This window comes from Macaca mulatta, chromosome 1 (genome assembly GCF_049350105.2).
Source record: "Macaca mulatta isolate MMU2019108-1 chromosome 1, T2T-MMU8v2.0, whole genome shotgun sequence".
NCBI lineage: Eukaryota > Metazoa > Chordata > Mammalia > Primates > Cercopithecidae > Macaca > Macaca mulatta.
Window position 1 is genome coordinate 231,152,809 of NC_133406.1, and position 27,690 is coordinate 231,180,498.

General features: G+C 59.2%; 1 protein-coding gene across 2 annotated transcripts; it reads right to left on the reverse strand.

The window, feature by feature from the left end:
• Positions 1-482: 482 nt before the first annotated feature.
• TMEM201 (transmembrane protein 201) lies at positions 483-26,575 on the reverse strand. Of its 2 annotated transcripts, none has more exons than XM_002802162.4 (11): positions 26,329-26,575; positions 19,393-19,513; positions 18,358-18,552; positions 16,787-16,963; positions 13,920-14,272; positions 13,103-13,306; positions 7,659-7,891; positions 5,315-5,386; positions 4,427-4,726; positions 3,338-3,475; positions 483-2,287 (listed from the first exon to the last, which is right to left on the reverse strand). In XM_002802162.4, the coding sequence occupies exons 1-11, from the start codon at positions 26,439-26,441 to the stop codon at positions 2,190-2,192; spliced, it is 2,004 nt and encodes a 667-aa protein (XP_002802208.3). In that variant the 5' UTR covers positions 26,442-26,575; the 3' UTR covers positions 483-2,189. The 2 variants fall into 2 exon arrangements, with proteins under 2 accessions (XP_002802208.3, XP_077831206.1); XM_077975080.1 differs by having other exon boundaries at positions 483-2,473; positions 3,302-3,475.
• Positions 26,576-27,690: the final 1,115 nt, after the last annotated feature.

Consider the following 27,690-nt stretch of genomic DNA (forward strand, 5'->3'; position numbering starts at 1 on the left):
CCAACAGAAATGCAGATCTGTCACCAGGAAGGTGGCCCCAGAGCTTGTGCTGTGACACCCTGGCCATTCCCCATCCCCGCCGCCTCAGCCTGGAGCCGTGCAGCAGCTCCAAGCCCTCTCTGAGGGAGACAAGGTGTTTTTTACATGCTGACCCTGGTCCCCGCAGCCAGGAGCAAGGACTGTCGGGGATGGCTGGTGGACTCAGGTTTTCTGGAGTTGAGCCAAGTGCTTCCTGCCCGAACACCCTTCTCTGTGCAGTGAACTCTGGGGTGTCCTTCTGGCCCAGGCTCCGCCAGGCAGCGAGTCTCCTGTCCAAATCCCTAAGCCCCTCCAGGGACACTGTCCGGTCACACTGTGGCTACCCCAACCCGAGTCCCCCACTGAAGAGGAAAGAGAAAGTGGATGAGAGCCCCCTTAGCAGGACCCTGCCCTACCTGGAGGGCCCAAGCTGCCCAGGCAAACGAATACAAACAGCCAGCAAGCATCATTCAAAGGCTGTATCGTTTTTGGTTTCCTTTTTTGCTTTTGTAAAGAAAAATAAGGTTGTGTTTTCTGTTTGAACTAAAACATAACACCCCCTCCCGCCGGGCCTGTACCCTGGCTCTGGGGGATGCTGGGACCACAGGTCTGGGCAGGAGAGGCCAGGCTGCCTGGCTGAGGGCGCGCCCTCAGAGCCAGAGAGGAAGGGCATTTGGGAATGGAGTTTGGTTAAGCAAAAAATAAAAAACCTTGACACACACGCCCACTATACAAAAATGGGGACCGTGAAGCGCTGCCTCCGAGTTGGAACCATTGCGGGCAGCTGGACTCAAAGGTCCTGACGCTGTCCTGGGGCCCCCGTCCCTCATGTTTCAGGGGTAGGCAGGGCAGGAGGCAGCATCCACAGCTCTCAGGATAGGAGTCAGGGGAGAGGAGGGTGACGTCAGAGCAAGCTCCTTCCCCACGTTAAAAAAAAGTATTAAAAAAGCACCCAAAGCTTAAAAAAATGAATCCTCCATGGCAGGGAGAGTTGGGGGCATCCTGCTTACTAGCAAAATGCCTGACCTGGCAAAATGTGTAGAAAAATAAAATTAAACTTTATCCCTGAATGGCAGAGTGAAGACCCTTCCTCCCGCCCCACAGTGAGTCTCAGAATCCACTGAGGCAGCTGATTCTTCTCCAACTGGCAAAAGCACACGACCAGCAGACACGCGCTGCCCCAGGCCCGTGTCCGAGGCCCAGGGCAGGACGGCGGGGGGGCTCTGAGAGCCACGGGCGCACAGTCCCTCCTCTCTGCCTCACAGCATCGGGAGGGTCCCTCCTCAGCGCCAGGAAGGAGCCCCAGCAGGGGAGTGGGCAGGAGAACCAGGGGAAGGTGGGACTCTTCGGGGCTGAAGGGAGGCAGGTGCCCAGGAGGGTGAGCGAAGGGGTGCAGTCTCATCTGAGATCTGAAGGCCCCCGTCAGCCTGCCCTGCAGTTCCATGCGCAGCTGAAGGAAACACAGGGCGAGGCGGGCCAGGGCTCTCTGCGTTCTCAGGGTAATGGGACTGCTTCCTGGAAGGTCAACAGAGGTCACAAAGCGGGGGGCATCTGGCAGGGGAGGGTGGAGCAGGGGCTTGCGCTGGGCGTTTGGCTGCTCAGACCTGGGAGCTCTGAGGATCCCGGGCACCCTTCTGCCCACTCCACAGGAAGGGGCAAGACAGGGCAGATGACAAGGACCATGCTTCCCTCTCCCCCAGGGGGCCTTCAGCTTAGTGGGGCTCTGAGGTTGCCCCAGGTGGGACAGGGGAGTACAGTACAAAGATGTGACCACGCCTGTGGGCGTGGGGCCGGAAGGCAGGCCGGGCAGCTCCTGCTGCAGTTACAGTAGTACTGGCGTCCCTGTCAGGCAGGGCTGAACGGTGTGGGGCACCCCAGGGTCATGCAGCCCCTTGGGGCTCCCTGGCTTCGGGATCAGAGTGTCAGCACCAAACACAGCCGATGTCAGCCAAGGAGGTGGGCGGCAGAGAGTGTGATCCCAGACACACACTCAGCCCTGCAGTCCGTTAGGTGAGGAGGGGCAGGTGTCCTGAGGACAGTCACAGTCCAGTGAGGTCAAGGCCCTGGAGATGAGGGCAGAGGCGGCAGCCCCTCCAGGGAGGGTCCTGAGGCCGGCAGTGGTGAAGCAACAGGCACCGGGTTGCTCCCCTCCGAGGGGCTCCAATAGTGGGTCAGCGCAGGCTCTGGTACAGAAACGCCGAGGTGAAGAGGGCATTGGCGGCCAAGCTCACGGCCAGCAGGCCCCGGACCAGGGAGGGGCCGAAACGACCTGCAAAGCAGAGAGACCCCGTCAAAACGTGTGTGTGGGTGAGGTCGCTGTGCAGCTGAACAGCTCCCCAGAGCATGCAGTTTGTGGGGAGCTCAAGGCTCTGCCCAGGGTGCTCCCCGAGGCTGGTGAGGCTCACCCCCAATTCTCTTGGCCAAAGGCTTCCCTAGCAGGAAAGATCCCCCATCCCTGCCTCCGTGAAGGCACAGCTTTTCATAACCCTGAGCCACCAGGAAGGCCGTGGGCTGGGCTGTCATGAGCTGGGGCCTGGGCGATGAGGCAGTGACCACAACGGCCACTTTACAGACGAGGACATGGGGGGCTGGGGACAGGAGCACCCGTCCAGGCCTCCGAGGGAATAAGCAGCCAACTCAGGTCCGCCTGCCGCAGCCTGCGTCCTCACCAAGCCCCCAAGCTGCCGGGCCACCCTGCAGTCTGGGGCAGCACTGGCTTCGGGAGTCAGTGCAAAATGATCTGCCCAGGAAAAGCCCTGCTTGCTGATCCATCCGTCTCCCTGAATACACACCCCCTCCCCACCCGGGGAGTGACAACGTGGATTGATGACCTGGTCTCTTGCCCCTGAGCCCGGGGTCAGTGAGCAGAGAACCTGGGATCTGAGCCAGGCAGCTCGGCACCTGGTGCGGGCTACAGCCCCAGCGTGATGTGGTCCCGGTGTGCCCAGGCTCTCTGGGCACTTCCAGCCAGGATGGCAGCCACGGGCCACAGGTGCCTACTGAGCACCTGAAATATGGCTAGTGCAGCTCAGGAACAATATTTCAAACTTGATTTAATTTCAATTCAGTTAATTTAAACAGCTGCCCGGGGCCAGAAGCCACTGGAATAGTGCAGATCTGGGCCCAAACCCCGACGGTGGGAGTGCCGTCTACTGAGTCCCTGATCCTGGATTCAGAGGCGCCAGGTGGGTTACTCGTTGGCCACTCAGGGACTGCAATGTCCTGGAAGATTCTGTCAGCGCTCTGGACCCACCAGGGGGAGATGGTGGCTTTGGATGCGTGCCTGCCCCCCTCCCCTCCCACACCTCAGGGTGCAGACCTCTCCAAGTGGCAGCCTCCTCCGAGCAGCCCCTGGTGGTGGTGTCTACCACACAGGTGGATGACTGGGAAGAGTCGTCCTCTTTCTTGATGGAGTGGTTGCTGCAGGCACTGCCTCTTTCCAGCTTGGATCTCAGGTCTGCAAAGAGAAGGGTGTGCATCTCAGTGGCGCTCACGGCTCCCCCCAGGGACAGACGTGGGGCAGCTGCACTTCCACTCTAAGGACAGTTGTCAGAAGTGGTGAGCCAGCCTGTCCCAAGCCACTCATCCACCCTGGACAGTGGGGGGCCAGGTCCTTGCCCCACTGTCGTGCCACCTCTGTCTGCCAGTATTCAGGGCCAAGGTGACCAGATCTCTGACATTGTAAGAGACACAGGAAATCTAAACATTCGAGGCTGGGTGCAGTGGCCCACGCCTGTGATCCCAGCACTTTGGGAAGCCAAAGTGGGTGGGTCACTTGAGGCCAGGAGTTCAAGACCAGCCTGGGAAACATGGTGAAATCCCATCTCTACTAAAAATACAAAAATGAGCTGGGCATGGTGGTGTGCACCTGTAGTCCCAGCTACTTGGGAGGCTGAGGTAGGAGAATCTCTTGAACCCTGGAGGAGGAGGTTGCAGTGAGCCAAGATCACGCCACTGCACTCCAGCCTGGGTGACAGAGTGAGACTCCATCTCAAAAAAAAAAAAAAAAAAAAAAAAAAAAGGAAATCTACAAATTCATGTGAAAGTTGTAGGTTTTGAAGGTTGGGGGCTAACTTTAAAAATTTTAAATGCTTTGCAGTACAGCACCATTTGAGTGAAACTATCTGTGACCACACGCACCTGGCAATGCGTGATGTATTTTCGATCAGTTCCAAGGAACAGAAGACCCTGAAGGTCAATTGCAAAAGGAGAAACTGAAATCAGCCAGTAGAGGGCAATGTCCCAGAGGGTTTGAGTCATGAGAGCCACAATGGGGTGCCTAGAGCTCCAGGGCAGGAAGGCACACACTGGAGTCAGAGCAAGGATGAGCCCCCCCACCGCTGCACAGCCAGGCCTCTTGGCAGCAGAGGCCCTCCCGCGGCACCTTGGGGCACTCAGAAGGCCGTACCCAGGGCGTGCTTCATGTCCTGCAGGGGCGGCTTCCGGGGAACCTTGGGCGGCTCCATGGTGAAGAGGCTGCCGTTGTGAGGAGAGTGCTCATCTGAGCTGCTAGGCGTGGTGGGGGCCTCTCCAGGGGGTGATGGGAACAGCAGCAGCTTCTGTCCCTTCAGGTTGAGCCGGGCAGGGCTGATGAGGGGCCTGCGGTGGCGCAGAGAGCCGGAGCTGGAGGCCACCGAGCCAGCCACGGAGGGCGCTGGGGAAGGGAGTGGGGAGGAGGGGCAGCTCCCCGACAGCAGAGAAAAGTAATCTGGAGGGAGGGAGGAAGATGATATGAACGTGGGCTCTTGTCACCGCAACGCTACGATGCACTATTTCATTTCTGGGGGCTTTCTTCTATTAACCCGGGAAGAAAGGAAAGGTGCAGAGACTGGGGGCAGGGGGAGGTCCTGCTGCACAGCTGAGGGAGGAGGGGGCTGCCCGCTACCAGGCACCTGAGGGAGGGGAGAGATCCTGGAGCCTCAGCCACGACCTCCTGCCCTTGATTCCCATCCAAAGCCCCGGGCACCATCCGCTGAGAGCAAGGCCAGAGAGCAGCAAACCCTGGAGCCACAAGGCCAGCTCACCCAAGGCCCTGCTGCCAGCTGGCACCTGGTGCACCAACTCCAGCCATGACCACTGCTGAGGATGGCAGAGCAGCATGGTACCATCTGATCCTAGCGACTGCCATTCCCATGTCACGCAGGTGGAAACTGAGGCACAGGGTCACTTGCCCAGGGCTGAGATGTGAACACACACCTGAGGCCTGTCTGACCCCAAAGCTCACACAAACCACTGTGCTCTGGAACGCCCGGGCCTCATGCTGCCCCGTCCCCCCTTAGCTCTCCGTCCTCCTCACCTGAAACGGGAAACTCCCCAGATCGAGACATCTGAGACGGTGGGCGGCTACCGCTGAACAGATAGCCGGAGTCTGGAGACAGAGAGAAGCAGACAACACATCAGGCCTGTGGGCTACGGGCAGAGGCCCCCACAAAGGCTCTGGTGAAATCCCAATCCAGCCTTTGCTCTTTACAAATGTGCTTTCATGAAAACACAGGTGCTCCCGGATCCCTTGGACTGCCATCTGAGGGGTGCTGGGCACATTCCCTTTTTGCAGATAAAGAAACCGAGGCTCTGGCTGGGCATGATGGCTCATGCCTGTAATCCTAGCACTTTGGGAGGCTGAGGTGGGCAGATCACGAGGTCAGGAGATCGAGACCATCCTGGCTAATATGGTGAAACCCCATCTCTACTGAAAATACAAAAAAATTAGCCGGGTGTGGTGGCGGGGTGCCTGTAATCCCAGCTACCCAGGAGGCTGAGGCAGGAGAATCACTTGAACCCAGGAGGTGGAGGTTGCAGTGAGCCGAGATGGCGCTACTGCACTCCAGCCTGGGCGACAGAGCGAGACTCCGTATCACACACACACACACACACACAAACCGAGGCTCATGGCTCATGGCAGGTGGTGAGAAGAGTCAGCACCAGGCATATTGTCTACTCCTCAATCCATGCTCTTCTTCCCACACAAGGGCCAGCTTTTCCAGCCATCTAGTCCCACTTTCTCCACTAATCGCAGGCTCTGCCTGCCTGCGCTCTCGAACCCAGGTAGCACCGACCACGCTGCCTTTTCCTAAATCAGGTGCATGCGCCCCAAGGGCAGGGGCCCCAATTCCAAGTGGCTGGCTGAGAGCTGAATGTGGGACGAGGCGACTGCCTGCCTCGTGTCCTGTTGCCACCTGCAGGCTCTGAAGGGTCTGTTGCAGCACGCAGATAACCCTCCCCTCACCAGGCCAGGGCATAGGCTGGATAAGGGTGGTCACAAGAGCCCAGCACGCCACCCAGGGTCCTTCTGGAACCCATTCTATGGATGCTGGGAGAGGCCGTTTTCCTGCTGGGCATGCGCTGCAGGACACAGGGATGAGGCATGCGGCAGAGCAGCAGAGCAGCAGACTGAGGACAGAGAGGGAGACAGCAAGCTGGATTCTGGCCACAGCACCTGAGCGCGCTCCAGCGGGTCTCTGAAGACGTGAGCCAAAGCCCTGCAGGAACTCCTTCCGCCGACCCACCCTCTGGCGATGGAGACCAGGTTCCTCCCCCCAACCACCCTGGCAATGGAGACTGGGGTCCCATCTGTCACCGGACACTCCAAGACAAGCTTGCGCCCCACAGACCTCTGCTGCCACCTCAGACAGGCCGCTACTGTGTCCCTGCCTTCAGCCTCAACAGGCAGATTGCCTGTTCTTCTCTATCCGCGGGAGGCCCTGCCTCAGAGGCCGGAACTGGCCCTGGGATTGCCACGCTCCCCTCCCAAGGGGCTTGACACAGCAGTCCCTGAGCTCCACCGCCTCGGCCAGTGTGCACAGTTTACTCGGAGTGCTCAGGCCCAGGGCAGGGCTGCTCCTGGCGCCTCCCACCCCAAGTTCCATTCAAGTGCCACCAGGCTGGGGTGCCCTGAAAACGGGGGTATCTCTGCTTAGGGGAAAAGCAAAAGCATCCTAATATAAACCTCGGCGTGTGCGCAAAATGGCCTGCCCTTTAACCGCATGACAGGAGAGGGCCTTGGCTGTTATCAGCATCTCCTCCCCTAGAATAACTGCAGTGGCCCCATTTGCTGAGGGGCATGTTGCAATTTTAGAGGAAAAGATTAGGGCACAGCACGGCGCACACATTTACCCAAGGTCATGTCACCAGAGCTGGGACTAAGGGGCCATGCTGGGGTTCCCAGATGATGTGGCAATTCTGGGCACTTTATTTTTATTTTTTTGACAGGGTCTTGCTTTGTTGCCCATGGTGGAGAGCAGTGGTGTGATCATAGCTCACTGCGGCTACCAACTCCTGGGTTCAAGTGATCCTCCCACCTCAGCCTAAATAGCTGGCACTACAGGCGCACGACATCATGCCCAGTTAATTAAAACACCATTTTTGTAGAGACAGCGTCTCCCTATGTTGCCCAGGCTGGTCTTGAACTCCCAGCCTCAAGCCATCCTCCCACCTTGGCCTCCCAAAGTGCTGGGATTAAAGGCATGAGCCACCTATTCCTAGCTAGCCCCATTTCTTTGAGGGGAAACTGAGGCTCAAAGCTCCATTCTGCCTGTCTCTGTAGCAGGAACACTAACCGGCCCTCCCTACACTATGTGCCCACCCACAGTTCCGTCCCAGCTGCCCCCAGCCCTGTCTGCCAATGCCTGGGCAGCCCTTACCTGCTCGAGTCAGAGAGGGTATGGTTCCCAGAGAGAGAGCCCGGCTGAGGCGGCCGGGCAATGAGGAGGGTGAGGCCCGTCGAGGAGACTGGAAGAGCTGCTGGTTGGCAAGGGGCAGGAAGCTGGGCGGGCTGGGGATGAACAGAGACGCTGGAGAGCCTCCGACACTCGGGTGAGGGATGGCCAGGCTGGGGCTGGTAGGGAAGAGGCTGGCAGAGTCTCCTGGGAGGAACCTGCAAGGGCCCGTCAGGCACGGGACAAGAAGAGGGTCAGCGGGAGGTCCTGGAGGCCGCCTTTCTGTGGGTCCCACCCCTCTCCCACGGTGCAAGGTGGGGGCCTCAGTTGGGGTCCCAGAGAAGGCGTGCGTTAGTGAAAGCAGAAAAGCAATCCGACCGCATTCACGCCATTAGGAGCGGGTGGCTGGGAGGTGCCAGCAAGACCCGGCCCTCCCCGCATGCCCCCTCCTACCCCTCGACTCACAGCAAACTATCTCCACTACGAGTCTCGGTATTAAAGTGACACTGTCGCCCTTGCCAACCTCATGCCAACCCTTTCGCCTTGAAGCAAAAATGCCCAGCCCTGTGCCAGGCACTCAATGAAGGTTAATGGACTTGGACTCCTTGCCACTTCTTGTTCTGTGCCGAGCCTCCCCACAGAGCGGCCGGGCTCAGGGACACCCTGGCTCATCTCCCAGACGGGCCTGGATCACAGGAAGTCAGGCCCCAGCACGGCTCTGGGCACCCTCTGTTTCCAGGCATGATTCCTGGAAGTTCTCCCACAGCTCTGCCCTTAGGAGGCTGCCTCCTGTGCTCTGGCCTTGCACTCTGGAAACTCCTCTGAAGCTCCTGGTAGAGCAGAACTGGGGGGCAGCCAGGCCTTGGAATCCCCCGGAAGGGCTCTCACGGGAAAACGCCGAAACCGAACTTACAAGAGACCCGTCAACGACCGCAAGGCTGCCTGAAAGACGGAAGGTGACAGTGTCTCTTTAACTCGAGATGGTACAAATCACACAGCAGGACCCGATGGCCCCACGCCAGAACATCAACCATGCTTCTGATTAAGGCACCCAATTACAGAGGGAAGAGAGGGACAGAGGCAGTTAATACATTAGTCCACCGTCTGGACGGAGCTCCGGGGGTCCAGCCTTACCTCGGTGCCAAGGGACAAAGGAGCCCAGCGGACAACGTGCTGGTGAGCGGGCAAGCTGGCCCAGGCCCTGCAGGAGCCGGGAGCTGGCTAAGGGACCTGTGCCCATCACGACTGAATGCTCGGGGATTGCTAGCCAAGCCGCACGCCACCAACCTCCCAGCTACTTTCCCTCTAAAATAAAGTTTTATAAGGAAAGTGTGAGGCCACCTGTTGACTTCCCAGAGAATCATGTAACCTTTCTAATGCCTTCCAAGGTACCAGGAGGTCACCGGGACTTCGGAACCAAAGGCGAGGCCATGTTTGCGGAATTGGGCATCAAGGCAGCTGAGCTCGGGACCCTGGGGAAGGGCCTGGACAGCAGGACTGGACACACCCTTGCTCTGCCCACTGACCTGTGCTTCCCAGGCCCAATGCCCGCTGCTTTGCCCTCAAGACTCCAGGGAAGGCTCCACCTCTACACAGAAGACGAGATTTTGTGTTGTCATGTTAGAACTGTGATTCCATTTGGCAGGACCGCGCAGCGACTTCAGGGAATGACCCTGAGGGCACCCTCAGGCAGGGGCAGTGAAGGTGTGACTGGGACCTTAGGGCATGACCCTCCATGGGAGGGAGCTTGTGGGGCAGGGCTCTGGCCTCGAGCAGCGCCCCCAGCAGATGGCAGCAGGGCTCCACGCTGGGTTTCCTGTGCCTACCTTGCCCGGCAGCACAGATATAGCCAAGAGTCAGCCAAGGGTGACCAGGTCTCCCAGTGACCTGCGAGTACCGTTGGGGGACGCATGAAAGAAGGGTCCTAGTGTGTTGTGAGTATGAGGTGGTCGGCTGGGCCCCGCAGCTCCTGGCCCCGAGGGGTCACCTCCAGCAGGAGCGGCTGGGTCTTGCCAGTGCGTCCCCAGTCTTCCCAGCTCCTGCTCACACCCCCCGGGGCTGCCTCAGTCCTAAAAAGCTGAATCTCCTGGCTACCTGGCACAGGTGCTGTTGTTCCCAGTTTGGTGCCACTGAAGATGGTGCTGTGGGGAGTTCCTTGGCAGTCTGACCCCCTCACTGTGATATGTGGGAACATCACTCAACGAGCAAGACCTCGTAAATCGCTCGCAGGGCTGGGCATGAGGGGCTGGGCTCTGTACGGGGGCCGCAGCGAGCCTCCCCCAGCTAAAGGAGCCCAATCTGTTGGACCCTGGAGAACTCCAAAGGTGCTGACATTTCCTTTGGTGAGAGGCCCCCCGACTGCCCTGTGCCGTCAAACCATGTCTGAGAGAGGGATTAAGAGGCCAGGATCAGGCCTGGATGCTGGCTGGGGAGTGCCGGCACGGATACACTCATCTGATAACAAGGGGAGATGTCTGGTCTTCTCCGACCCAATCCCAGCCCACGTCAGGAGTGGAAGGAGAGAGACCACGTTTTAAGCAGCAGTTTATTTAGATGGAAAAAATACGATCGAGCAAAGGCGAGCGAGGTGAGCTGGGCCCCCTAAGCCAGCTGGTGTCATTGTCACTGACTCCCAAACCTGACTCCTGTGGACGTGTCTGTACCCCAAACGCAGCTGCCCACCCCAGCCCTGGCACAGAGCCCTTCTGAAAGAAAGAAAAGAAGAAAGACGCGGCACCTGACGCCAGCGGGTAAAAGCAGGGCCCCAGAGGCATTTATTGAAAACACAGCATCCAAAACACGACATCTAGGCCAGGCGCAATGGTTACAGTGATGAAAGGGTCACTAGACAATTATCCACAATTCTACGACACGAGACAGAGACTCGGCAACAGTCACAGACAGAAAGGTCACAGGTTCCTTCCTGGGCAGGGCAGGGCGGGGCGCGGCAGGTGCGGCGTGGAGACTGCGTCCTGGTGGTTTGCTCCCAGGCAAGGGGTACAGGGAGTCTGCTTGGCCTGGGTGGGGACCCCAAGTCTGAGAGTGAGGATGGCCGAATCTACCTCGCTTATGTCTCAGAGACGGTCACCTGTTACCGGGATGACCCCACCTGGACCCTGGAAGGTCTGATGGCCGTCCTACGTCCCCTCTGAGGAGGAGTTCCCTGGCAGGGGTGACATTCCCAGTCAACAAGCCACAACACAGTGATGCCTGCACTCCCTCGGTTGTTGCCACAACACTCAAAAGTGCTGGAATTTTCTCCACATAGTGAAACTTTAAGGGATAGATGGATAATTTAGAAAGTCACACAAAACTCTGAAAAAAGCAGGAATCCTCACTCTGCTGAGAGCTACCTCCTGAGATGGCGTTCCGGACCCCGGCAGAGGGCAGGAGCGACATCAGTCGGCAGGAGGATCCTGGCCAGTGCGAGGGCTGGCTCTGGTTATTATAAATAATCTAATTTAAATACACACATACACACAGATGTCCTGCTTCTACCCAATGCCAAGAAAAGCAGAAATTAGCATCACACTGTCAACACTTCCTCGAGAACTGAAGATTCGAGACGCAAGCAACAGCATGGCCAGCCGACAGGACGCTGTCTCATCCTGGCTCCGCCACGTCCTTCTCTCAGACGGGCTCTTTGTGGGGTGGAGGCGGCGTGAGTGGACAGGCAGGTGGTTCCCTGCCCCTCAGGCAGACACCACTGGGGGCCGCTTCGGCTCACCCAGCCCCACTCCTCACTGCAGAACCAGTGGGAAGTGTGGCCCCATCGACATATTTTCAGAGGGGTTTCCTCACCTCACACTCCACACAGAACAAGCTGAGCCCAGTAATGCTGAGGCCTTGTCTGAAGCCCCACAGGTCATCGGGCACAGAGGCCACAGAAGCCCCTGAGGGTCTCCCGAGGCATCTGGGCTCCTTACTCGTGAAGTTGGGTGAGGTGTGAGTTGCTACCCAATCACTGAGGTAGGGCAACCTCCAGGACCCCCGGCGTGGCAGATTCACAGCAGTGAGGCCTGGCACCCGCCCCCCACTCCCATCCCAGCAGACCAGCTGGCGGGTGTAACCCTCATGCACCTGTGATCTGCTCTTGCCTCCCCGGGTTCCAACACACAGGAGAGAGGAGCTGGCACACCCTGGCCACATCTGGAAGGTGAGCTCGTGCTCAGAGTGGCGAGTGGCAGGACATGCGGGCCCCGAGGGAGTGGGCAGCCAGAGGGAACATGCCTGGCGGAGGATGGCCTCGGGCCACTCTTGACTGGGACCCCTGGATGAAGCCCCCAGGCCGGGAACTTCCTCTGCACGTGGCAGCCCCTCGACTTCCAGAGCGTGTCCTCATGAGCCACCTCATGTGATCCCCACACCCACTAAGGCTGGCACCCAAGGGCTCTGGAGAGGGGTCCCTCTCATTTCATAGATGGTAAACTGAGGCTGGGAACAGCAGGGACCTGGCCAGGCCCTGCTACTGAGCAGCAGGTCTGTGGGCTGCCCCCTCACCTAAGTTGGAGGGCAGAGTGAGGCTGGGTCATGGCGAGCAGGTGCCTCGGCAGCATCCAAGAGCCACTGCCAGGGCCTGGGGAAGCTCGTGACAGGCCAGGGAGGGAGAGGATGACAACAACCTGATGTCACTGAAGGCCTGCATACCCTGGGTCCCTTACCCTTGGAAAAGCTCAGATTCCCCAAGGTCAACACAGGCTCCTACTGCCCATCTCAGGCAGGGTCTCACTCCCCAAACTCCTAGCGAAGGCCAGGCTGGGCCCGAGAACTGCACTCTCCATTCCCAGGGACTCGGGAGGGTCTCAGAGCAAGAGGCCGAGCAGCAGACACAGAGCAGCAGCCCTGCCTCCTTGACGGCTCCACCATCTCCTGCAGGGCCGGTCCAGCCACAAGCAGGACCAAGGGGACAGACCGCAGGTGCTCCTCAGGGGCCAGGTGGGGGCTCTGTGCTGCCCCAGCCTCACTCTGTTGCATGGTTAGGGCATGCCAGGGGCCCAGCCTGCAGCCCCTGTCACCACCAGACAGGACCAGGCTCCTCACTCAACAGTGTCAGAGCCAGGAAACGGCATTGTGAGATGGGGGTGCCTGGAGCTACCAGCAGGAAGCCATGGGTCAGAGCCTGTGTGGGTGATGCCCACGTTCCAGTCACCAGGCCAGTGAAAGGGCCATTGGCCAGAGAGGTGGCAGCAGTGGTGAGTGGCTACAGGGCACTCGGGGATGGCTGGTGGTGCCGGAAAGGAAAAGGCTGGGCAGACTGACTCTTCGAGGCAGTGGAGGGACTGGGCCAGGACCTGGGGCTGTAGGGTGGGGGTGGGAGGGCGTGAGCAGGTGAAAAAGGGCAGGACAGAGAGGGGCCCGCTTCGGACCGGGCAAAGCCTGGGCCTGAGCATCGCGTGTCCTCCCCCCGCAGTCACGGCTGCTTCTCTGACCTTCGGGGCCGGAACCTCCGCGGGCCCGTCGCCTTCCTTGTGGCCACAGCCGCTGTGAAGCCAACCAGGCAGCACAAAGATGTGGTGCTGAACTTGAGCGTGTCCAGCCAGCTGGGCGGGGCGGCCTGTAGGTGCTGCTCAGCCAGGTGCAGCCCCAGCAGCAGGGCCCACAGGCAGGTGCAGAAGGCGTCGATCCTCCGGAGCCTGAAAGGGAAAGCAGTGGGGTCACCCCAGGGGAGGACAAGACCTCCTGGGTCCATGCCTTCCTTCCTGCCTCCTCTGCCTCCTCTGTCTATCCCTGGCCCTGCTCAGAGAGTCCAGAGCCAGGAGAGAGCGCGGGCTCAGAACCCCTCACACTCACACGCTGCCCGGCTCCGAGCAGGTGGCTCAGTGTTTCTCCTTGGCCTCTAGGTTCCAGCCTGTAACAGGGCTAAGGAAAATTCCTCTGAGTCGGTGAGGAGGGGCAACGGGGACACGGCACTCACAGGACACGCTTCCACTCAGGGAACTCCAGAGCCTCCCACGTAAGCCCCACAACCCAGGAGGCAGGTGGTTATCATTATCCTGACTTAACAGAGCCCGAGGAGGAGAGACGAGGCGACTGGGCCCAGCTCACAGCGGGTGTGCAGAGGGCTGGCTCAGAGGGCGTCTGCTGTGCCGCCTCACCTCACCTATGACTCCCAGTCCCTGGGCTTGTACCAGCGACATAGTGGAGTTCAGCCTAGGGCTGTGCACCCAATGGGGTCTCTTGGCCCCCACCCTAGACAGTAATCCAGCACACAGTCCCCCACCTGTCAATTCCCAGCCCCATGCACACCTGATGCGGCCAGCCAGCAGCATTGCCAGCAAGCAGGTGAGCAGGCCCAGTGCCACGACGCCCGTCTGGTGGCTCTGTCCGAAGGCCCAGGCCTCCCACAGCTTCTCCGCCATGTGCTCGGGGAGCAGTCCCAGCAGCTGCCGCCAGCCCTCGGCCCCAGGGGCAGTGCCATTGTCAGGTGTGGCCGAGCCATTGCCACCAGGTGGCAGGGCCAGGGGCACAGTGGTGCCCGGGGCGAAGGGGTCGCTGGCCCCATACAGTGTGGTGGTCAGTAGGAAGGCGCAGGCCAGGAAGGCGAGGGCACGCAGCAGGATGACCTGGACTGGGGACTTCACGGTGGAGGAGCAGAAGCTCTGCAGAGGAGGAAGAGAGGCAGGTTAGTGAGATGGCCAGGGAGCCACCCCCAGCCATCACTGGTGTCACTCTTTGAGGGGTTCCGGCCAGACCCACATTCCCACACATCCTGCGCTTGGTTCAAAAACTCACCACTGAGTTCCACTGGCCTGCCTCCCTTCTGGGTGGGGAGGAGCGCTGCTCTACCACACTCTCCGTTTAAAGAAATCTTTCCATATTGTAGAGACCTTATTTTGGCTCACTGCAACCTCTTCCTCCCAGGTTCAAGCGATTCTCCTGCCCCAGTCTCCCCAGTAGATGGGATTACAGGTGCCCACCACCACACCCAGCTAATTTTTGTATTTTGTTTTGTAGAGACGGGGTTTTACCATGTTGGCCAGGCTGGTCTTGAACTCCTGACCACAAGTGATCCACCAGCCTTGGCCTCCCAAAGTGGTGGGATTACAGGCATGAGCCACCACACCCGGACAAGTTGAGCCCCTTTACTTTGGGGAAGCAACATGCCCATCGGGCCACCTCCCTACCCCGCTCCCCAGTCCCCTGCATGTCGTTAGCCAGGGTGGGTGTCCCGGGACAGTGACTGGTATCACCATGCGTCTGTTATGTACGTATCTGAGCATGGGTTTTGGGGTGGCCCCGCTGTTTCTCAGCACTTTCCTGGCATTTGCATTCGTCTTCCTCGCAGCCTTGGTGGTGCACTCCAAAGTCCTGGACCCGTTTATAGCTGTGGAAACCACACTCAGGGAGGCCGAGAAACTGCACAGGGCCACGTATAAAGCCCATACTTGGTATGCAGTGGCTCCAGGATTTAAGCCCAGGACCATTCGGCTAAAACTAATTTTTATCATAGTACTCAGTTGATAGAATATTCTGGTTGTTTAAAAAATCAGATATGGAGGTTAAGTAGTAAAATCTACCCCCACAAAGAAACTCCTATCCACCCCTTTGTGTCCCTAGATGTGACCTGGGTCTGATTGGTATATGGTTTCCAGTCTGTAGCTGGGACACAGCCATGCCACCTCTGCCCTGCCACATGTCTGCACAGCAGCACACCAGGTGGACCCTGTCCTGGAGCTTTTGGTTCTCATTCTGACTACCTTGTTCCTGGTCTGAATAACTTACTACTGTACTTTTAAGGTTAACTTTTGCCACAGTTATCTGTCCATTTATGTCAGTTCCAATTAAAATCACAATGGGGCCGGGTGTGCCCAGCACTTTGGGAGGCTGAGATAGGCGGATCACGAGGTCAGATCGAGACCATCCTGGTTAACACGGTGAAACCCCATCTCTACTAAAAATACAAAAAAAAATTAGCTGGATGTGGTGGCAGGCGCCTGTAGTCCCAGCTACTTGGGAGGCTGAGGAAGGAGAATGGTGTGAACCCAGGAGGCAGAGCTTGCAGCAAGCCGACATCGCATCACTGCACTCCAGCCTGGGGGACAGAGCGAAACTCCGTCTCAAAAAACATAAAAAAATAAAAATAAAGAAAATCACAATAGGAATTTTTGGTGAGAACTTGACAAAAGGATGGAAACAGTTATTTGGAGGCTGAGTGTGGTGGCTCACGCCTGTAATCCCAGTACTTTGGGAGGCCAAGGCTGGTGGATCATTTGATGTCGGGAGTTCAAGACCAGCCTGAGCAATATGGTGAAACCCCATCTCTACTAAAATACAAGTATTAGTCAGCTGTGGTAATACGTGCCTATAATCCTAGCTACTCAGGAGGCTGAGGCAGGAGAATCGCTTGAACCCAGGAGGAGGAGGTTGCAGTGAGCCGAGATCACGCCACTGCACTCCAGCCTGGATACCAGTGCAAAACTGTGTCTCAAAAAAAAAAAAATAAATTAAAAATAAATAAAAGGCTGGGTGTGGTGGCTCAGGCTTGTAATCCCAGCACTTCAGGAGGCCGAGGTAGGAGGATCACCTGAGGTCAGGAGTTCAAGACCAGTCTGGCCAACATGGTGAAACCCCATCTCTACAAAAACACAAAAATTAGCTGGGCATGACAGCAGTTGCCTGTAATCCCAGCTACTTGGGAGGCTGAGATGGGAGAATCGCTTGAACCCGGGAGGCAAGGTTGTAGTGAGCCGAGATTGTGCCACTGCACTCCAGTCCGGGTGATAGAACGAGACTCTGTTTGGGAAAGAAAAAAAAAAAAAAGGCCAGGTGCAGTGGCTCACACCTGTAATCCCAGCACCTTGGGAGGCCAACGCAGGTGGATCATCAGAGGTTGGGAGTTTGAGACCAGCCTGACCAACATGGAGAAACCCCGTTTCTACTAAAAATACAAAATTAGCCAGACGTGGTGGTGCGTGCCTGTGATCCCAGCAAAACTTCATCTCAAAAATAAAATAAAATAAAATAAAATAAAATAAAATAAAATAAAAATAAGTAAAAATAAAGCGGCTCAGCTCTGAAGAGCTACCCTCTGGTCACTGGGGCCCAGTCTCCTGGGAGGGTTTCCTGAACAAACTCAACGCCCCCACCCGCGCCCTGTGGATGCTGCCTCTCACCTGTGCGTGGGTCTGGTCGGCCTCCCGGCGCTTGAACTGGTGGCTGAGCAGCAGGGCGCGCAGCTGGCGGTTCTGGTGCTTGATGTAGTACTCCACGGCTGCTTGGCATGGCCGGCACAGCTTGTACATCTGCTCCAGGTGATGCCGGTACACCTCGACCTCCTCGTCATACCTGCCCTGCGGGGTGGGGGGAATAGGCTCGGCATCTGCAGGGGTGGCTGAGCTGCCTCCGTCTTACAGGTCAGACGTGGAATCAGATCCTGACCTGCCACTTAGTAGGGGATGATCGGGGCAAGTCGACCCCACTCTGAACCTGCTTCCCCTCTGCCCAACAGGACAAATGCCCACTGTGTATAGCCATGTGGGCTACTGGGAGTGAGAGCCAATCCAGGGCAGGGCCCACAAGTGATGGGGACACTAACAAGGTTCTGTTGCTCTAGGGATGCACCTGCAGGCCAGGAGCTCAGGGTCTGCTCCCCAGATGCAGAGCTCCAAGAAGGTGGGTGAACATGGGGGAAGGTGGCTGCGGGCTGACACTGCCTGGACTGGGGCAGATGGACAACCCAGACTGTGGTGCCTGCCCTTCCCCTTAAATGCTAGAGAATCCCTGGCCAGGCCTGTCTCTTTGTGGCAGCTGAAGGTTTCTTTCGGCTTCTGGAATAGCCCAGAAGACAAGTCCCCTCCTCCCACCCCTCAGATGTGCAGCACTGCGACTCTCCCCCCCTGTTTCTGAGGGAGCAAATGTTCTGGCCTGCAGGGCCGGGAGGGTGAGGAGTGTGATCCCTTGCTGGGACCAAGCATGCCGAAAAAGCTGCCTGGCTGCCAAGTCACCCCGCCTTCCCCTTCCTGCAGGTTCCCCATCCCTGCCTTGGCCTGAGTTCACCTCTGTTCTCCCTCCCTCCCAGACTGGACCCCAGGAAAGCCCGTGTCTCTGGGCCCCAGCTGGGACCTGCCTCTTGAGGTGACAGGACCCCCTGGGCTGGCCGAGGGCAGGAAGGAGCAGCCGGTAAGCAAGGCTCCTGGACTTCACGGAGGGCACAGGCGAGGCAAGGCTCCCGGCTCAGCCCAGCTCCTAATGCCAAGCCTCTCAGCAATGTCTAGCTTCCTCCACCTCCCAGAAGCCAGTGGCATCCTCCACCAACCCCACAGCAGACTGTCAGGGCCACCAGCAGGCAAGGCTGATTCAGAGAAACAGGACAGAGTGGGTTCAAAAGAGCCCCACCTGGAGCCCAAGGTCCCTTCCTCCCTCTGCCCAGGGACAAATTCCTCTGGACTGGCAGGTGCTGAGGTTTCCACGGTGTTCCTAGGCCTGGAACCCAGAGAGCAGTGACCGTAAGACACGGGGAGAAGCAGCTCAGCTCCAACGGGGGATGGAAGAACTAACACATCCTGGAATGTGCTGGCAGCGGCCAGGATGAGGGGCCCCTTTGGGCACTCTGGACAGAAAAGCCGCTGTCTAGCAGAGCAGGGGCCAGAGGCCCAGAGCCAGCACCCTGCACGTGCCTCTCCCCCCGCTGCTCTAAGCACCCCCAGCCCCAGCCAGGGCCCCTCCCCTCCCAACCCGGCCTCACCTCCTCGCGGGGAGCGAAGGCGGCCAGCTGCTTGATCTTGGTGGTCTGGTGGTGGTTGCACCTCTTGCACAGCAGGACTTGGCTGCTCACCCACTGCTGCGGCTGCGAGGGGTCGCGCAGGCTGGGCGCGCTGCTCACCACGTGGTTCAGGTGCTCCATGTACTGGGCGGGGATCGGCTTGTTGTAGTCACCATTCTGCGGGATAGAGGTGGGACTTGAGGTCGGTGGGGAGCCCCTTACCAATGGGTGGGCAGGCCTTCCCAGCCTGCTCAGGCTTGGTGATATCCCTGGGGGCCTGCTCCAGGCAAGTGACAGTAGATCTCAAACATCTCCATTCTTTTTTATTTTTTTGCACACAACAGCAGCTGCTTTTCTTCTCAAGACATCTCCATGGAACCCAAAGGCCACCTAGCCCGAGCACAGAGCAGGGCCTGCAGCCCGCCGCCCACCCACACACCTCTAGCCAGCCTCTGTCCTCAGAGCCCCGCCCTCTCGGAGCTCAGTCTGCAAAGCCCGGTCTAGTCCAGGGGGCGGCACACTGTGGCCCGTGGAAGGGCTGCCTATTTCTGCAGTTCAGTTTCGCTGGGACACCGGCCGGCTAAGTCACTCTTGTATTATCTACAGTGGCTCAGCAGGGTTAGCAGTTGTGACAGAGACCAAATGACTTCCAAAGCTGAAAATACTATCTGGCCCTTTGCAGAAAAGGTTTGCTAGCCCTGATATAGTACAGAGAATGAGACGCAGAGCCAGAAAGACCTGGGTGTGAACCCGAAATCTGCCACTTTTAGTGGGATAACCTTGGACAAATTGCCATGGCTCCCTGCGCCGGGTTCCTCGAGTGAGGGGACAGCACCAGGGCAGTGGTGAGAATTGAGTGAGACAATGTACATGACACACTACACTCAGGGCTTGGAGAGGACAGGGTGTGGGGTCCACTAGCCCCGGGGCAGGGCAGGGACACCAGGTGGTCTCAAGGTGCAATCTCAGGATCCCCACCCCCACGAGCCCACCCACCCGCCTGCCTGTGACCCACACCTCCTGGAAGCCGTTGTACTGCTCGCAGTGGGGACAGTCCCAGCAGTTGCGGTTCCCATAGGGCACCAGCGTATCCTGGTTGCAGAACCAGCAGTTGACCATCGTGTGCGTTGGCTTCATCCTGTGGACCAAGGAAAGAGCGGGTCGGCCTGGAAGACCCCAGCACCTGCTGGAGAGGGATCTCCATGCCCTGCCCCAGGGCCACCAGGGAAAAGGTGCTGGGAGTGGGATCTGGGGACGCAAAGCTGGACGTGCTCGCCCCAGGCTGACAGGAGGAACAAGGGCTCTGAAGGAGAGAAACACAGACTGGGTGCAGCTGCGTCCACCCAGGAGGACCGGACAGGGAGGCCACGGCCAACCTGGGCTTCTCAGTCTTCAAGGGGAGGCCAGCTGGGGCCTCACCAGATCCCTAGGCTCCAGTGCAGCCACATGGGGACCCTGGGCCACCAGCTCCTGGTGACCTGGGGCTCACATGGAGGGCAACAGGAGTTAGGGCTGGCCAAACCACAGGGCTGACTGGGACCAGGTTCTAGGACCACCCCTCCCATACGAGGTCCTCGATCCTGGGCTGCAGAAAGGGTGCGCCCCAGGGATATTCCAGATTGAAAGGGGCCTCCTGTGCTCCAGAGAGAGAAAGTCCCAGGATGTGAGAGCCAAGGAGGCTGAGGGGAGGGAGCAAGTGACAGCTGCCCAGTCTGGGGCCAACCCTCTCTGGTGGAGGGGACAGTGGCCCTTGCTGGCTACACGTGTGGTGACAGGTGGGGCCTCGGGATAATCCCAGCCCAGACACTGTGGGATCTATGCTCTGGGCCCCCCTCTACCCTCCTCATTGGCTGTGGGACACTGGGGGCCTGGGGAGGGGTAGGGAGAGAGACCGCCACTGCCCAACAAACCCCCCCAGTTCCAGGAATCCAGAAACAATGTGGGTGACAGGCAGCAGCTGTGGGAGCCCTGGGGCCCCAGCTTTGCTGCTCCGACTCCCCACCTCTCCCCCATGGGCCACCTCCAGCTCAAGGACACCGCTTAGGCCCCTGCCAAAGTGGGCAGCCACTTCCTGCACAGATGGCCCCCCTTGTCCACAGGACCAGAGAGCATGGCCCTCTGGCCTTTCATCCTGAGGTACTGCTCAGAGAAAGGACGACGGAGCCCCGGGAAGTTCCCGTGCTCTCAGCCTCAGTGTCCACATGACCCTGGCTTCTGCATGCTGCAAGGATGCAGTGACACAAGACAGAAAGGTGTTGTGCTCAGCAAAGTGCCAGCTCTGCCCCTAACCCATCGGGCTGGCCAGAGGCTGGAGGCTGGGCCCTGGGAAGCAGGGCTCCCGCTTCTGACACCACTGCTGCTGCCCGGCCCTCCCCTCCACCCGCTTCTGACCAGGGGCAGATGAAGGGAGATGTCTGATCACCTGTCAGTTGGGGACAAAAGCACCTCCCCCACAAGGGACTACTCGTGGGATGCACTTAACAGTGCCTGGCCTAGAGTACGTACCCAAAAAAGCCAAGTTACACTGAGGGTGGGGAGGCTTGGGAGAGAAGGGGAGATGGGACCAGGCCCTGCGGGGAAGGCCCGGGGCCCACAAGGGCAGCTGGGATCTCCATCAGCAGCCTCGGCCCACACCCTTCTCACCCCACACCCCCTGCCCCAGCACAGGCCCGAGCCCTCACAGAGGACAAGGACCGCTACATCTTGTCAACAGCACGGAGACAGTGGGCAAGGCCTGCGGACCAGCGACAAAACGGGGCCAGCCAGCTAGGCAGGCAGCACAGCAACAGGCACAGCCTCGGAGAGCAGCTCTGCCTTCTAGGGCCGCCGTCTCATCCCTCACCTGTCAAAGGGGGCTGCTGAGCATCCCTGCCTCAGGAGAGGCCACTGTGAGGATCCTCAAGGAGAATGCAGAGAGGCGCTCAGTGCTCGACATTAGGACAGCGCCACCGGGCGCCAACTACACAAACAGCCAGGGCAGGAGACTCGCTCTGGGGCGTGTGGAGACCTGCTCTGCTGCGGTGCCCGCATCTAGCACTCCCGGGCAACTAAGCACATGGCTTTCTCTGTGCTAATTACTACCTGTTTTACAGGCTTCTTTGTAACTGTGCACAGGGGCGTATCCTGATGGGTGATGACCTGCTTGTGTGACCCCATACCCCAGAGCCCGGTGCAGGGACAAGGCACTGCACCCAACTGCCTTTGGGTGATGGGCTTCCTGTCCCCATGGAGGGCCCCTCGGCTCTCTTACCCTGTTTGAAAAGGAAGGTCAACCCTTGAGCCTGCCTGGGGGACCAATGACAGCTGAGCAGGGGCTGTGGCTTCTGTCCAGGGCGCCTGCCATGAAGCCCCGCCCACCCCAGGAAGTCATGTTTCCATTCTGAATCTCTAGCTCTGTTGCTAGGGAAATGGCTCCACTGATCTAGAATGAGCCGGCCTGGAAGGGGACGGGGGAGGCAAGGGATTAGCCCTTGTCCCTGGGGCCAGCAGCTCTAACTCCGGTCACTCTCAGCCCTGGGTAATCCCTGCCAGAGTTGAGGGTGGGCTCTCTCATGGCCAGAGCAGCTGCCACCCACTTTGGCCAGGCGGGCCCTACCTGCTAGGGGGTCCTTTCCCACAGTGCCTTTGGGGGCAAGCCCTGAAAAGTCCCGAGGGGCAGGTAGGCCAGGGGGCGATGGGGAGCTGGGCATGAACTGCAGGTCCCCCAGGCGCCAGCGTGGCGGCGTCAGACACATGACCTCATGCGAAACACTGTCCACAGCTCGGAGAAGGTCCCCACACAGGTGGGGGCAGTCCTGGCTCCTGGCCTATGCGTGCCTCTGCCCAGCCTGTTGAGGCAGCATCTGGGCCGGTCTCTTCTGAGCCAGCCTAGACTGGACCCTGTTTTTGCTCTGGGAGACGCCCCCAAGTTTCCCTGATAAACCCCTCAGCTCACTTCTCTTCTGTAAGCTAACAACCTCCATCCTTGACTCTGGGACAAACCACAGTTGGTGTACAAGGTTTGAGGTGACATGACAGAATGTCCCTGCAACACAAGCAAGAGGGGAGCTCGGGCCTGGAGGGGCTGCCCCTGCCCATAACGGTCCCAGCTCTGGGGGGACAGCAGCTGGCCCTATAGCTCCCATTGGATGGGTGGACACGAGGGCCTGGAGGCCACTCACCCAGCTCCTGCTAGCTTGATGCTGAGCCCCTGGGAAGCCTGAGGAAGCCTGGAGGGAGATGGGTCCCTCAGAAAAAGCTAGGGCAGCTGCACGCTCTGTACCTGCCCCGTCCACAAGCCCAACATACACCCTGAGGGAAAACAAGACGGGCACGTGTCCTTAATGATGACACCACTCCAGTGCCCTGAGCACGGACATGTACTAAAACAACTCCTGCGGGACGCCTCACTATTCCCTGCAGGTGGGAGGGGCTCTGTTCTAGGTGTGAGCCCAGCACTGGGTCCTCAGCCTAGGAATGTGCCAGGGAGGGGGCACCTGCTAGAGGGGGCACTGGATGGGGCCTGGTCCCTGCCCTGGGGAGCTCAGTGGCTGTAGCAGGCTAGCCATCTCCCGGAGTCTCTGCCCAGCCCTGGGAAATCACCACCTCCTCAGACAGGGGCCTAGTACATTGCTCGGGACCTTGGATGCTACGTGCTGGCCCCAGCGGGGGGTTGGAAAGACTGTAAGAGTCAGGTTCCCTCAGGGGCCCAGGGAGCCAGAGGCCAGCCTCCCAAGCAGCTCCTCGCCTGCACTTCCTGCTTAGGTGGGCAACACTGTGTGTCACTGAACCAGAAGGACCAGAGAAGAGGCCTCCTGGGCTTCAGCGACAGCAGCATCAAAATGCAACTCAGAACTTAGCACTGCCCATCTCCAAGCAAAACAGACTTGAATCCACAGCAGTAACTCCACCACCAGGATGGAAAACACCCCAATCCACCATTCTAGGGTCAGACCCCAGCCTGGTGTGAGCAGAACATCCCATCAGTTAAGCAAGAACCACGCTAGGCTGGCGGAGATGCAAACATGAGCAAGACAAGAAAGACGACCTCCCAGGGCAGCTGGTGACAGATGCCACAGGACAGAGGCCAATAAGCGGGGCATCTGCGGTCGCCCTGAAACACAGCTGTGCTCACCAGCAGGGCAGATGGCAGAGGGAGGGGACCACCCAATGTGTGCCCAGGGTGCGGCGGTCGCTCAGGGAGAGCGTGCAGCAGCAGGACAGTGAGTGGGAGGGGTGAGCCTGGAAACGGGAGGGGTACAGTGGACTCTGACTTCCAGAATGAGGCTCTGCTGTGTTCCTCTGGGAGGCTGCATCCTCTTTGTCCCCAAACACTAGAAAGGAGACAATCCCAGTAAACATCAACAAAGCCCCGGAGGCGGGACGGTGGTGTGTGCAGGGATGTGCTGGCAGAGCATGGATCCTGGGCATCGTTTGAAGAGGGCTGAGGACAGGCGCCCGAGCAGCAGCGTCCAGGGCACAGGGAGGCCTAAAAGTCACAGCCTTCCCAATGGCCTGGACACGGGGAAGTGAAATTGGGGCATCTGCGCTGACCATGGTGTCTTCCCATGGGTGCAGAGAAGCAGCCAAGGGGCTCCGTGAGCACCTGGAGGTTGAAGCTGGGCTGACAGCTGAAGTTCTGGTGCGAGGCAGGGGCCTGCCATTTAACAGCCGGGTAATATGGGGCAGGTAGCCCAACTTCCCCAAGCTCTGGTTTCCTCATCTGTAAAATGGGAGAACAGTACGGCCCGCCCTGGCGGTTTCATGAGGAGACAGTGTGCTGTGCTTCCAGCCATCAGCTGCTCCCATCAGTAACAATCATGGGAGCAAGAGGACTCCATGCGTGGGGAAGCCAGGACAGGCCCTGACTGAGGCTGTGGGAGGACTCAGTCCTTCAGAGAAGCAGCCTCCTTCCCAGGTGCCTCGGCCAGTCCTAAAGCACAAGGTGGGGCTGACCTGCCCGCTCCCTCTACATCTTCCTCTCTGCCATCTCTATGCTGAGCCTGCAAACACCCACCCAGCCAAGTCGCCTTCCAAAAACAGCTCTCCTTACATGCCCTCCCGAGGGTCATTCAAAACCCACACTGCAGCCAAAGTCAATGTTTGGTTCCTCACTGTCACAGCACTCTCCTTCTCGGAGGAAGGCTCAACTTCTTGCTAGGTTGGTCTGGCTTCTGAATCGTGACAATGGCCAATTTATGACCTCCAGGTGAAACCCAGTGCTCTGTGAGGGCATCTGAAAGCATCCTGGGAAAGGCTGGCCCTTCTCGGCCCAATCAACAGCAAGGGTCCCAATGCCACACCATGACCCACTGGTGTTGTCAGGGGCGTGAAAGGACTTCCAGGCACCCTCCTAGTTCCCCTGGCACCAGCTAGCCCAATACCTCTTCAAGGCCCCAGACTCTTGTTTCAGGAGATGGAGCGCTGTGGCCAGCAGGGCAGGAAGGGGAGACAGGACCCCTGAGGACAGCCGCAGTGTGCGGCACAGTGAGCCACCCAGTCCAAGCCCAGCCTCCATAATTACAACAGAGGTGCTGTGTGGCTGGGAGACTATCCCCTTGCCCAGGCTCTGATCCTTGGGGCAACACCCCTCATCCTGGCTTAGCTGAGAGGCAGCCTCGTCCAGGAAGAACACCGGGTGCTGGACCAGCTCAGCTGGCAACATGCTCTGGGAATCTAAGCAAATCACCTGAGGTCTCTGGACCTCAGTCCCCTGGGTATAAAACCACCGGCTTGGACAAGCTGGTCCTGCAGATGCCCGGCTTCCAGAATCCAGCAGAAACTGACACGGAGAGACTTGGTTGTCAGGGACCCCTGGGCTGGGGTCACTCAGTCCCCAGCTACCCTCCTTAGTCACATCTGGCTGATCCTCCAGACACAGCTGATGTCCCTCCCATCCCTTCCTCCTCTGGGAAGCCTCTGCGACTCAACCGCCTGTACTTCTTTTTCCCTGTCTTCCCCCTGTCTTCCCCCTGGAGGAGAGAAGCAGCACCGGTATGGGTTAAGGAAGAACACACAGACCAGCCAGACGGTCAGGGTTCAAACCCCAGCTCTGCCGCTGAGTGGGCAAGTCCCTTCTCCCCTTTTACTTAAGGGTGTGAGCTCCCTGCATCCCTTGCTGAATGCTGCAAACCCATCCACTCTTTCTAGGATGTTCTCACAACCCCAATTTCCCCCCTGCTCTCTGGAAAGGTGGATCAGGTGGAGAAACAGTAAGCTACCTGCGAGGCTCTGCTGAAGCAAGAGGCCACTAAGCTTTTATGCCTGGCGATGGAGGCCGATGAAAGAGGCCGGATCTGAACACGGGAGCCCACATGGCCCGTGAGTGGGGCAGGGATGAGGGTGGCCCGGCCCGTCATGAACTGTTTTGAGGCATCTCAGGCCTTGCCCACCTCTGGGAGGCAGCCCATTCTAGGGATCTGCCCTACAGGCTCCATGGGCTCAAACCATGATTCCTCTCGTTAACAGCAATTTACTCAGCCTCCCTGTCCCTCAGCTGCTCTAGTGGAAGCAGGGGCTGTGGCTCTGAAACGCGCGGATGTGAGGCGTGTAGAAAAACACCTGGGACGTCACATGCCGAGTGGCAAGCGCCAGCCGCGATCGCCAGCATCGCTGTACACCGGGGCCCAGCACCGGGCTGAGGGCAGGGGCGGCCCGCGCGCACCGGCTCCAGCCCCGCGCGGCTCCCGGAGGAAGTTTGTGGGCCCCGCGCCGCGCTCCCGCCCGCACCCCACGTTCCCGGAGTCCCCGCCGCCCCCCTGACTCCGCAGCCGCTTCCCGACTGCAGTCCCAACCCGGTTTCGGGGGGCGGCGGCGCGCGCTGGGGGGTCTCCACACGCCCGCGGGCAGGCCAGGTCCGGGCCAAGGAGGGCAGCGGGCCAAGGCGGCGCGGAGGCGGGCAGCGGGCCGGGGCGGCGCGGGGGCGGGCCCGGCGGGCGGCGCCGAGGGCCGCGTGGGGCCAAGCCGTGCACTCACCTCCGTGCGATCCGGTAGAGCAGCACGCCGGCCGCGGCGCACGCCGTGACCCCCAGGCCGCCGGCCAGGCCGGCCGTGGGGCAGCGGGCGAGCAGCGCGCTCACTCCCTCCATGGCTCTCCGCGTGGAGGGACGGCAGGCCGGCAGGCTGGCAGGCGGGCAGGAGGCGGCAACGCCGGGGCCGCGGGCCGCAGGCGGAACGCGGGGAGGCGGCGCGCGCCACCTCGCGCCGTGACCTTCGCCGCTTTGTAGCGGGCGCGGGCCCGCCCCCTGACTCGGCGCGCTCCCGTCGCGCAGCCAATCGGGACGCGGGGCGAGCCCGGGTGGGCGGGGCGGCGGCGGAAGCGACAGCGCCGGCCCGGGAGCGCCCCCACGCGGCGGGAGGTGGAAGGCGGTGCGGGGAGGGCGGGGCACGGAGCCCGGTGGGAAAGCCCCGCCCTCTGCCTCCCGCGCCCGCCGCCAGGCGGGGAGGTCTGGCTGCAGACAGTACACCGAGCTTCTGCGAAGGGGAGCATCTCCAGAGTACGCAACTGCTTGTAATTAGTCTTTTTCCCCCTCCCTAATCCTGTCTAGTCAAACCCAGCCTCTGCGCCCAGTGCTGTTTAGCAGCTCCTTAAGCCGCTCCGATGGTTGAAAAACTAGTTTTTTAGAAACACGATCATCCACGGATAGGGACATGGTTAAATAAATCATAGGACAGCCATAGTTCGCAACATAACGCAACCATTAGAAAGAATGCCAGATCCAGGCAGGGCGCGGTGGCCGCACTCCCAGCACTTCCCGAGGCCGAGGCGGGCGGATCACAAGGTGATCGAGACCATCCTAACACGGTGAAACCCCATCTCTACTAAAAATACTAACTCCGTCTCTACTAAAAAATTAGCCAGGCGTGGTGGCGGGCGCCTGTAGTCCCAGCTACTCGGGAGGCTGAGGCAGGAGAATGGCGGGAACCCGAGAGGCGGAGCTTTCAGTGAGCCGAGATGGCGCCACTGCACTCCACTCCAGCCTGGGCTACAAAGCCAGACTCCTTCTCAAAAAAGAAAAAGAAAGAAGAAAGAAAGAAAAGGAAGAAAGGAAGAAAGGAAGAAAGGAAGAAAGGAAGAAAGGAAGAAAGAAAGAAAGAAAGAAAGAAAGAAAGAAAGAAAGAAAGAAAGAAAGAAAGAAAGAGAAAGAAAGAAAGAAAGAAAGAAAAAAGAAAAGAAAAGAAAAGAAAAGAAAAGAAAAGAAAGAAGCAAGCAAGCAAGCCAGCCAGATCTGGAGTTATTGGCATAGATGGATGATACATTGTTTCTAAGAAGCAACAAGCAGGCGGGGCGCGGTGGTTTACACCTGTAATTCCAGCACTTTGGGAGGCCAAGGCGGG